At 37.1% G+C, this 12,663-nt stretch overlaps 1 protein-coding gene across 1 annotated transcript in view; it reads right to left on the reverse strand.

Annotated features, from left to right (window-relative positions):
- Positions 1-16: 16 nt before the first annotated feature.
- The window catches only part of pcyt1bb (phosphate cytidylyltransferase 1B, choline b), a 22,201-nt gene continuing 9,554 nt past the window's right edge, over positions 17-12,663 (reverse strand). The window contains exons 3-9 of the mRNA XM_056446891.1: positions 9,271-9,388; positions 9,056-9,172; positions 8,779-8,930; positions 6,881-6,959; positions 6,652-6,794; positions 3,189-3,377; positions 17-1,717 (exon numbers count right to left, since the gene is read on the reverse strand). Coding sequence (XP_056302866.1) covers positions 1,520-1,717; positions 3,189-3,377; positions 6,652-6,794; positions 6,881-6,959; positions 8,779-8,930; positions 9,056-9,172; positions 9,271-9,388 — 996 coding nt within the window. The 3' untranslated portion in view covers positions 17-1,519. The remainder of the gene's footprint in view (positions 1,718-3,188; positions 3,378-6,651; positions 6,795-6,880; positions 6,960-8,778; positions 8,931-9,055; positions 9,173-9,270; positions 9,389-12,663) is intronic.

Consider the following 12,663-nt stretch of genomic DNA (forward strand, 5'->3'; position numbering starts at 1 on the left):
AATGAAACAGCAGAACTAGCATAAGCACTTTAATGTGAATTTTAGATTCAGATCAAGCATAATAAAGTAATAGATTAAAACCCATTTGTCAGAAAATATATTACCCCGTGGCTGGGGTGGTCGGTTGATAATGTGTTTAATGTGTGTAATAAGAGAAACTCTTAAAACAGGCTTTTAAATAATAGCTAAAATGAACTTTCAACAAATACATAAGCATAACGTTAAATAAGTCATTTGTTTTTATGTTTCTTACACAGTTATGTCATACCATATTTTGCAATGTGCTTCTTAATCAAACCAGTACATCAAAATATTGTACTACAATAGATCAGTGTTACATCTTTCATTTTAATCAGAAACAAAGCAGCATTTAATAAAATATCTAGTTGCTAATTCCTAATTGTTTCATATAACTGTTTAATACAAGGTTGATATTTATGGCCACAGAGTTATAATATTCACTTCGAAGGCCCGTGTACATCAAAGATAAATATAACATTAACAGTAAAGTTTTACTAATGGCTATAATTCTTTTAGAATAGAGAAGCTCACACAACAATTATAAAGATATTAGCTTGTATTGTTAGATTAAAGGCACAGTATGTAATTTTGGCCACCAGAGGGCACGTATTTACAACAAACAAAGCTGTTGTCGCATGACGCTGAGTGTGGAATCATGGAGTTGTGGTCTTCATTGTATCCTACAGGACTCCTTCAAAAATCATCTTCATGTATGAGCTAAAATATGCTTTTAAAAAGTATGTCAAAGCATTTATTACGCGATAGACATCCCCTTCCAGTTCTTCCAGTTGTGAACATGTTGAGAAGCAGTGTTTTCTAATAAAAAACACAACTAATTAAAGCAACTTTGTTGTTCCCTAGTTTTCTATAAAATCGTGAATCGAGAGTGTATGATGCCATTATCATGGTCAAACAGGACATGGTCTTTGTCTCTAGTTAATATGGCTTATTTCTCTGGATTTGAACATTCTAGGAAGCATTTGCAAGTACATAAATCAGCAAAATATACAAACCTTTGCTAGTGTTTTTTGCATATTTTGCATATCTTACATATTGTCTTTTTAACAGTAGTAAGAACAGTGTGACACCAATATAGACTATTAAGTTAATCAGCTAAACTAGCCAGTTCTCTATATTGATCCTGTTTTATCATTTTTTTATATGAACATGTTATTGAACAGTCAAATTAAACAATGTTAACATTAGTCTGTATATGACAGACATTTCATCTTTGGTGGTTCCTTTGATGGCAACTTTAACCATATTTAAAAAAGACTTAAGTTTTACAGATTACAGAAGTTTGTTGCACTAAGCCCCCATTCCCACTGGAATGACAAGGTTTTGCCCCCCAAAAAATTGCCAGAGAAACAGTAAATGTGACCACTACTTTTTAAAAATATCTTCTACAAAATTATGAGGTAAGTCTGGATCTTGAGACTTCTGTTATCTCAGAATGGTTTTAGATCTCAATTTGTTTGTTTAAACTGCCATTGTGGATCTACTTGTCCCCCTCGTCACCATCACTGCTGCTGATGGAGGCTCCTTTGGGTGGTGGTGAGCGGAAGCGGAGAAGGGGCCAGTGGCTGTCGGGTGATGTGGAGCGTCCTCTGGTCGGACTGGAACTGGGTGAGGTACTTGGAGACTGATAAGGAGATAGAGCCTGGAGAACGCGGCCACTTCGCTCCTGTATCATGTGCTGCAGAAAACAAGCAAGTCAGTTTGAAAAATGTGAAATATCGTTCATTTACATGCAGATCAGAATTAAAGAACAACTTGAAAATAGCTACATTCCATGTCATTCAGGCCTACTTGAAGATAGGATTAAAAATACTTTTTGAGGATATTTCATGATCTACATATATTCTATATTGAGATATGGAAGGGGGAAACGGTGGCTCAGTGGTTAGCACTGTCGCCTCAAAGCAAAAAGGCCGCTTGTTCAAGTTGGAATGTTTTCCCCGTGTTTGCGTGCGTTTCTTCTGGGTGCTCCAGTTTCCCCCACAATCCAAGCACATTCACTATAGGTGAATTGAATAAACTGAATTGCCCTGTTCACACAAACACAAGTATTTTCAAAACCGCACATTTTTTCTACGCAGTTTTACTGTGCATGAGAAAACAAAGTACTTTCTGAAAACTCCAGGGGCCAGGGTGAATTTTTTCTGGAACTCCAGGTACGATGTGGTCGTCTGGACACTACGACTAGAGTTTTCACCTCAGGATGTGAGCAAGTGCGCCATTTTCTTCTTTTTTTAACAAGGCTGGGTTCACACCAAATGTAAAGGATGCAAATGAGGCAAATTACGCATGTAAATATATTGTGTACGGTACGGTAATCTGCCTCTGTTCTCACATTTGCATTGACTTACATGCAATTTTATTGAAAAATATACTTAATTCCTAGTTTGGTGTGAAGTCAGAATAAAGTGTCATTGTCTGAACCACCCTGTTAGTTCGGCGTGCCCTCAACATGCATCACAGAATGTTTTTGCATTTTCAAAAAAAAAATTGGAAAAACTCCCCATGTTGTGTGGACATGGTCTGAGTTTCCTCTTAATTATTGGCGTTTTTGACACCTGGTGGTAATTTCCTTAATTTTCTGACAAAACCAATTTAACATAACTTTCAAGTTTTCACATATTATTTTTTCAACCTTCTATTTCTATGTGCAATTTAGGAATTTACATAAAAAACTGTGGGTGGAAATGCCAAAATGCTCACAAAATCTAAAAATGTGCATGAAAAATTCAACAGATTTCAGATGGAGACTTTTAATGTCAGACACAATGCACTCAATGGAGTTGATGTCACCACTGTGAGGGGTAGGGTTAGGGGCGAGTTAGGTTTAAAAGCATTGGGTGCAGCTTAGCTAGTTGCACACAATTAGGATACAATTTTTCGATTTACTGAATAAATTCTTTGATGCACATAAAAAAGACATGTCTTAGATAATTGGATTGCCTCAATGGTTACTGGATATTTAGACTAACCAGTTAACTGATCTCATCTCATGCCATTTCAAATGATGTCTCAGTGAGACTAGATCAACTGTTTTCCTCAAAATACAAGGTTTTGTTCAAGTACCTTTGTTATTTTGTAAAACACTGTTCTACCAGCACAACATGATTACAACTAATCCCTTACGTACAACAATATCCCTCACTTACCCAGGCTTTATCTGGACCGAACAGTTCTAGGAAGTTTCCGATGAACTCTCGAGATTTCTCCTCCCATTTGTAGATGAGGTCGTGACTCTTCTCTTCAACGCGGTGGACTAAATGTTTGGACTTCTCTTCCACTGTCCTCACCGTCTCTTTCATTCTGTCCACCTGTTGTTGCAGACGATACTTTTTCTCCTGTCAATAAAATTTGATGAAACAGTTCAAATGAAGATGTAAACCCTGTCTTCATTTTCTCTTTCTCAAATCCTGTGCTAGTCTAGTTACTTCAAAAAAGTAAATATTTACTAATTGCATCATTATAATTGTATCTAAATTACTATTTCTAATTACTTTGTCTGAAAAGTAACTAAGTACCTTAAAAATAATTTTATTATTTGACTTAACACTAAAAATGCACATACACCCTATAGACAATAGAATTTTTTAAGCCTATGCAATTGTTTTGATAAATGTCGTCTTCTTTAGTTGGTTATTATGTTTAATTGGTTGGTAACACTTTATAATTACACACTATGAATCATTTAACATCTAGTGAATTCATTATTTGTTAAGCATTACCTCTACATTAATAAGTGTTTGTAAACATATAAAGTTGAAGCAGAATTATTAGAACCATTGTCACGAACTGGACAGAATAGAGTCAGAAAATTGCTCAAACAGAAAGTTTATTTATAAACAAAGGGAGCTGCCGTTCGACACCCGTCGGAGATGAACGCAGGCTGAAACTACGGCCACAGAAAGCCTCTCCCGCTGGACCCAAGCCGAGGGGGTTCCAAAAGGACCTTAAGCGGGGAGAGGTCTCCAGCAGTGGAGCGAATGCTGGTGCTGGTGAGCACGGAGGTGAGGAGGTCGGACTCCACACAGCGGGGTGGATCACAGGTATGGCAATAGATGGTTACTTAAACGAGACTGGACTAGACTAGACTTAGACAAGGATTAATTGAAGAATGGATTTATAGTTAGAGAAGTCACACATAGTGTACAGATAATCAAACACAATAAGCTGGCAAACAGCTTCACAAAAGGACAAGTACATGTAGAGGGGGAAATCAGATGAAAAAAGCTACAGGTGAGTAATGCGTTACTACTACAATGACTACTACTACTACAACAACTACAGCAACCTGAACAATGACAATAGTAGAAATACTTGTAATAATGATAATAACACATAACAGGAGGACAAGTCAGAATAGTAATAATAATGGTAACAAAAGTAAAAGTAAAAATATTAATTATAATAGTGAGGAGCTGAGGGGAGGTTGGGAAATCAGGAAGAGGACAAATAATGATAACAATAAAAAATAATAAAAATAATAATAATAGTAAGAACAAGAAGAGGAAAGAGAGGATATAGAAGAAGAGAAGAAAAGAAAAGAAAAGTAAGGAAAAAAGGGGGGTAGAAAAATAAAGTGCAACAAACAAAACAATAGCGTAGAAAAACATGATAACTATAATATACTCCCGCTGATGATAATAATAAGGATAATAATAACTGAACAACATTCGTTTTGGGAATTCTGCGTGGAATGTTGTGTACCAAATTGTCATCCCTTCTCCTTATCACCAGTATGCTTTGTTTTTAGCTCACGTTCATCCACTTTTGAAGTCACGAAAACGTACAATCGTATTTTAAATGATTTTTTTTTTGGCGAGGTTAAAAAAAGATGTGGCCAAATATTGTCATGCTTGTCACTCATGTCAATTGGCCGGGAAGCCGAATCAAGTTATTCCACCTGCGCCACTTGTTCCCATACCTATAATTGGTGAGCCCTTTGAACATGTAATTGTAGATTGTGTTGGACCATTGCCAAAAACAAAATCGGGCAACCAACATTTGTTAACCATCATGTGCACTTTTTTCACATCCCCGGCTCATTCCTGCTGTATCAATCACCATTCTCCCTCACCAGCTTGTTCCCTCAGCTCCAATCATCGCTCTCATTCAACAGCAAGCTCTAATCACGCCTGAGCACTCTCTCCTGAGTTCTGATCAGACACACCTGCACCCGTCATCAAGTCCCCTTAAAGCCTCTTCGATTGCCATCATTCAGTGGCTGGAATCGAAGTCACAAGGCTCACCTCTCCTTCTCCCCTGCTTGCCTTCTTCCGTGGATGTTTCCCTCCTCCTGTGGACATTTTCTCCTAACCTGTGAATGTCAAACTGTGAATAAGGGAAGTGACTGTTATTCTCTGATGATTGAATGAAGATCCTTGTTTACTTGACTAACTGTTTACATGTGTCATACGCTGCCTTCCACTCCCATGAACACTGCTACCACTCCGGTGGTTATCACCAGCACGTCTTTAGCTCGCTCCATGAGCTACTCAGGTGACCCAAAAACCTGCAATGGCTTTCTGCTGCAATGTGCCCTCTACATCGAGGCTAATGCTAGCCATTTTCCCAATGAGATTTCCAAAGTTGCTTTTATCATCTACCTTCTTACAGGACAAGCTCTACAGTGGATGGATGCGCTCTGGAATGCAAGCAGCCCTGTGATAGCTACCTACCTGTCTTTTCTGAATCAGCTTCTTCTTTGTCTCCAAGAAGGATGGAGGACTGAGGCCCTGTATAGATTACAGGGTCTTAAACGCGGCCACAGTAAAAATCGCCTACCCTTTGCCCCTGGTTCCAGCTGCATTGGAAGAGCTCCGTGAGCTCCGTGAGCTCCGCGTCTTCTCCAAGCTTGACCTCTGAAGTGCATACAATCTGATCTGTATCCGGGAAAGGGACGAGTGGAAAACAGCTTTCATCACTCCCTCCGGTCACTATGAGTACCAGGTGATGCCCTATGGCCTAGCTAACAGTCTTTCTATATTCCAAAGCTTTATGAACAAGATCTTTAGAGACTTCCTGCATCATTTTGCTATAGTGTGCATTGATGACATTCTAATCTACTTCTGTGATCTTTCTGAACATCAATCCCATGTCCAAAAAGTCCTTCAAAATCACCTCTTTTTGAAAGCAGAAAAATGTGAATTCCACCAACCCTCAATCTCCTTCCTTGGGTACGTGATCTCTGCTGAGGAGGTCAGCATGGAGACGGGTAAAATGGAGGCTGTCTCCCAGTGGGACGAACTTAAAACCCTGAAGGAGTTGCAAAGGTTTCTGGGATTCGCCAACTTTTATCGAAGCTTTATCAAGAACTATAGTATTCCCTTAGCTCCATTAACCACCCTCTTGAAAGGCGAACGGCGTTCGCTCACATGGACTCCCGAAGCACGCCGGGCCTTTGAACATCTCAAGATGGTCTTTACCACCGCTCCTGTCCTCGATCTTCTGAATCCCACATGGCCCTTCCTCGTAGAAGTCGATGAGGCTGATGCCTAAGTGGGAGCCATCCTTTCCCAGTGGTCTGGTGAACCCCGAACCCTCCAGTGTTGATGCCAATTTCTAATATATTTAATTTCATACAATTCAACAGCACACAGTATTATAATGTCTTACCTTGATGAAGCCAACGTTGAGTTCCCGTGCTGTGTATCCTCTCTGCAGGTTTCGTCTGACGTAGACGTCATAGTCTCGAACAATGCGTGTGATGATGTCAGAGGTAGAGATACCCTCCGTTCTCTGAGTTGCCACAAACATTCCTTACAAGCCATTTAGAAGAGGTTTGCTTTAATGAGTTCCAGGCCAGTTGCATAAATGTGTAGTTGGGTTGCTGTGAAGTCTTTACCTGCTTCTTTGATATGTTTGTAGACATCTTCTGATCCCGCTGAGGTGTATGGGATATCATCATGTGCCACAAAGTCAATCTGAGGATGATGGGAAAATAAAGACATTAGTAACAGTATGACAACATGAAAGAGGGACCCAAAACCTTTATATAACTGAATTGCAATGATTGATCATTTACACCTCTTGTTACTTTTGACTGCTGGATGATTTTTTCCCCCAATTTGCATACTATTCTTTCTAAATAGTATTAGAAAATAGAGTTAGTATCCACAGTATGTTGAAATGAGTATGCCAAAAATTCCCACATGGTGTACAAACTACAAACATAGCAGATGCGCTAGACCAAACGTCAAGTAGAGAGGCTTCTGTAAAGTTGAATGACTATTAAATAATATCTAGCCAGCTTGAAAATATTTAAATGCCATTTTCCGTGTTACATTTCATCTGCAACAACAATGTGAACTAAAGATGTGTTTGGACATTAACTTTTAAATGCATAATTATACTGAGACATGAGATTTCTCTGCATAAAAGAGTCTGCAAATGGCAGATTAACCTGCTGCGGCCTTCCAATATGGTAGATATGAAAGAAATGGATGATATGTCGAGATGATTGACAGGGTACGTAACTAACCAAGATAATGATCCGTTAATAAGGAAGTAGTATTCTTCTTTAGAAAAAAAACATACTTTTAGAGCATAGTACAAGTATGCGAGTTGGGATGCAGCACTAAACCTTTTTTATTATTATTTGAATATGGAAACTTAATATCAAATTCCATTTTACATGACATTTATTGCCATAGACTGAAAGCAGCAGCAGATCACCTCAGATCGTGAAAATAAAATAAACATTTGAAATTGAACTTTACAACTATACACGTGATTCAGCATGTACATTTAATAATGTTAAAGAGGGTTAATGTGTATTAGATTATAAACCTTACCCTTTCGTGAGTGAGTGCATATTCTGTGCTTCTGAAGGGCTGTATTTAAATTTTATCCTGTTTCCTCTGGTGCAAACTGCTCATTACTGCAAATCTCATCACGTAGCATGTTGTTAATACACTGGGTTACAATGTAACCTGCACACCTAATGTTTACGCTCGTAATATTCATATCATTTGCCAATTAATAACCTTATGTGGAACTGAATAATTTCGGCGCTGCTACTGTACACCGGAGGTCGCATTTTGGTCACGGACGCATACTTTGAGAGGCTTTCTGACTGAAAGAATTAAATAAGCTGTTTTCCACCAAGACAACCCAGGGTGCTGAAAAATAATTGCTGAACTGGCATTATGCAGATGAAAATTACCAAAACAAAGAGACCATTCCGGCACAGGAAACATGTTTTCAAAGCAGAATATCTGACTTCAGCATTGTTTTTTAGATAAACAAGCATGTTCACTTTCAAGTATTTATTTTCATGCTTTAAAAGAGCCAGACACTTACATACAGCACCTTTAAGTACAAAAACCCAAAAATAATACTTCAAGGGGTAGTTCACACTAAAGTAAAAATTTTGTCATAATTTACTCAGCCTTTACTTATTTCACACATTTATTGGTTTCTTTCTTCTGTTGAATACTAAAGAATATATTTTTTTAAAAACCTGTAACCACTGACTTCCACATTATTTGTTTTTTACTACTGTGGAAGTCAATTATTAGGTTTTCAGCTTTCTTCAAAATATCTTCTTTTGTGTTCAACAGAAGAAAAAATATCATAAAGGTTAGGAAACACTTGAGGGGGAGTAAATAGTGAGTAAATTTTCATTTTTGTCTGAACTATCACTTTAAGTAAAATTACTCAAGTACTTTACTCCTCTGATAATATATCATGTCACAAAGTACAAAATGTGTTTGTATTACAAAGAAGTGGAAATGAATTTACCCTGTGTTTTTTTAGGAATTCAGAAGTGAGAGTCCAGGGAGCGTCACGGACCACCTCATCCACATAACGACAGTGTATGAGGGCTTCATATCGCTCATCCTCCGTCATCACCGTGTAGCCTTTATATTTGTGTGTCAGGGCATCGCTGCATACTGATCGAGAGACACAAAAGGTACGGGGCAGTCATTACAAAACGTTTGGGACCAGTGACGTAGATGTTTTTGTTTATCTTTTCCAAAACCAGAGAAAAGTCTGTACTGGTGTCAGTGTGACTTACCGCCAACAATCAGTTGTGTGTTTGGGAACAAATTCTTGGCCTGCATCAGAGCCCGTGCGTGACCTGAATGGAAGAGGTCAAATATTCCGTCGGCATACACTCGTACGGGCCGATGAGCTGCACAAAAACAAACAAAAAGTACTTTCAATTTTAATTCACCATTCTGTATCATAATATTTAATCTTCGCTATGTCACACTTTATTGTTTCTCTCACCTGGAGTGCCACGGCGAGCCTGGGCTAAAGTCACTTTTTCTTGAGGGGTGTCTGAGGCACTGCCTGATCGATTAGCAAAAATAGCTGGTTCCCTCAGAGCCTGTGAGAGAAATATTGACTCTTAAAATGCACAATATGAAAAGTAATTGACATTAGGTCACGTGAAGCACATTTAGTACATTGTTTATTAAGCAAAACTGGAGAGATTAACAGGAATCAAGTGTCTTTTCTCTTGATTAAAGGGGTTCATTCATTCATTTTCCTTTGGCTTAGTGCCTTATTTAACAGGGGTGACCACAGCGGATTTAACCGCTTACTATTCCGGCATATGTTTTACACAGCTGATGCCCTTCCAGATGCAACCCAGTACTGGGAAACACCCATACACTCTCACATTTAAACACTCACCCATACACTATGGCCAATTTTTGTTTACCCAATTCACTTATAGCCCATGTCTTTGGACTGTGGAAAAAACTGGAGTAACCGGAGCAAACTCACACGAACACGGGAGAACATGCAAACTCCACACAGAAATGCCACCTGGCCCAGCCGGGACTCAAACCAGCAACCTTCTTGCTGTGAGTGGTAACCACTGAGCCACTGTGCCACCATGAAAGGTTCATTCACCCAAAATAAAATGTTTTCCTCATGTTAATTCAAACTCATAATTGTTCACCTTTCAGACACACAAGAATATATTCTAAATCAAAACTGTTCACTGAAAGTCTATTCACCCAAAAATCTTAATCTTTAAAACTTACATAAAGAGTCAAAGCATGTGTTCATATGAATTGAGAGGTTTAAAATATGTAATAAATAGGCGTGAAAAATTAATATAATCACTTTCATAAAGAAATCATGATTCACCAAATCATTCATACTAAAATTTGATCTATAAAAAATACATAAATAGATGAAACTGCATGGATGAAAAATGTTTATTTTCTTGTCAGCCTTATATTATGTAAGTTATCTGGTTATTTTCAATTTATTATATATTTATATGATTATACCCTATAATTTATTATAAATTGTTATATTAAATTTCACCCTAATATAGTTTAAGTGTGTATGCAGGCATTGTGAATTAGGTGAAATGTAACCAAATGTTTTTAACATACATTCTCACACGGCCTTTATGTTTGCGTATCATTGTTTATATGTGAATATAAGCCTAAATGAAATCTGCTCGTTATATAAAGTAATCGTATTTCATGAGAATAGGGTGATTAAACCCAGACAGTTGAAGTCAGAATTATTAGCCCTCCTGAATTATTAGCCCCTCTGTTTATTTTTCCCGCAATTTCTGTTTAACGGAGAGATTTTTTTTCAACACATTTCTAAACATAATAGGTTTAATAACTCATTTCTAATAACTTATTTATATTATCTTTGCCATGATGACAGTAAATAATATTTTAATAGATATTTTTCAAGACACTTATATACAGCTTAAAGTGACATTTAAAGGTTTAACTAGGTTAATTAGGTTGACTAGGCTGGTTAGGGTAATTAGGCGATTTAATGTGAAATGATGGTTTGTTCTGCAGACTATCAAAAAATTACAGCTTAAATGGGCTAATAATTTTGACCTTAAAATGGTTTATAAAAATTTAAAACTGCTATTACTCTAGCTGAAATTAAACAAATAAGACTTTCTATAGAAGAAAAAAATATTATCAGACATACTGTGAAAATTTGCCCTGTTTGGGAAATATTTGGCAAATATTTTAAAAAGAAAAAAATTCAAAGGGGGGCTAATAATTCTAATTTCAACTATATAGTAGGACATTTTTTTATTTCAGTGTAATTGTGTCAGCATTTTAAGTAAATAGGCTTTCAATGGAGGAACATAAATCTCCCAGATTTGTTTACAAATCTTCATTTGTGTTGTAAAGATGAATGAAAGTGTTAAGGGTTTGGAACAACATGTTTTATTTAAATGACGACAATTTACATGATGAACAATCCCTTGCTATATGAGCAATTCTGGCATCACGGCATGTGACATCTGCAGTAAAAACTTGAAACAAATTCACAGAAAATGTATTTGTTTACAGTATGTTGAAACATGAGTGGCGCAGTGAGTAGCACAATCGCCTTACAACAAGAAGGTCACTGATTCAAGCCTTTGCATTTCTGTGTGAAGTTTGCATGTTCTCCCCGTGTTCGTGTTGGTTTCCCAAAAATCCAAAGACATGTGGTATAGGTGAATTGGGTAAGCTAATTTGTCCGTAGTGTATAGGTGAATGAGTGTGTTTCCCAGTGATGAGTTGCAGCTGGAAGGGCATCCACTGTGTAAAACATATGCTGGAGTTGGCGGTTCATTATGCTTTGGCGATCCCTAATTAATAAAGGGAATACCCCGAAAAGAAAATGAATGAATGAATGAATGAATGAATGTTAAAACATCTGTTTACATAAAAGAAAATCTGAGTTAAGGGATCAGAAACATATCAATCTGTAGATGTGGTTTATTTTTTTAAATTAAGATTTTAAAAAGAAAAAGTTATGTATGTGAACAAGTGTGCGAGTTTACAATATTTAGTAGAGTTGGCTCTCTATAGAACAAAAAATACTTATTTTATTTCACATTTTTCATTTAAGAAGAAACAGCTTCGTTATGAATGTGACAGATGTGAAATTGGCACAGTTAAATTCAAGTACTGTAAAATAAACCTACTCCAATGACTTATTTAGGTGAGAACTTTTGACACTTGCATAGAACTGCTAATGTACACCTATTTGATTACAGAAACTTTTTATTTTGTACTTTTACAGTCTAAATGTCAAATGCAATGTTTTCTCAATGATCTAGTCCTCTCTGAAGTGTGATAAGTGACGCTGCACATTAGCTCTTAGTAAAGAGACAGGTGTTCAATACATGTGCCTGAGTGAGTGTGTGTGCGCACTCCCAATAATCTATGATGTTGTAATAATTGCCCTTTGAACCATCAGCTGTTCAAGAGGAAACCCCTCCGAGGGCCACTTTCGAACAGATAGAATCACACCACACCACTGCTTGACTGATCTCAATGCTGGAAATAAACTACGGGGTATAAAATAATAATAATAATCGTGTGACTGCAATTGAGGAAGGGCGGGCATGTAACCTGTACCGTGTACTCAGATAACAAACTACAGAGGTTAATAGGAGAAATAACATTGATGGAAAGCCACATGCTGCTCTTTGGTTTAATTTTTTTTCCATCTAAAGGATTTGTGATGTATCATGGGTGATTAAATAACTTTATATCATACTCACGCAAACCATTGGATTGACACTTCTAGTTTTTTTTTTCATTTCCTAATATAATATGGATACAGATGTATCACTTCATTTTATTTACTTTTTTCTCAGGAGTTAAGAAAATTTTAGAGAAAGCAGAC

This window comes from Danio aesculapii, chromosome 21, assembly GCF_903798145.1.
Source record: "Danio aesculapii chromosome 21, fDanAes4.1, whole genome shotgun sequence".
Classification (NCBI taxonomy): Eukaryota; Metazoa; Chordata; class Actinopteri; order Cypriniformes; family Danionidae; genus Danio; species Danio aesculapii.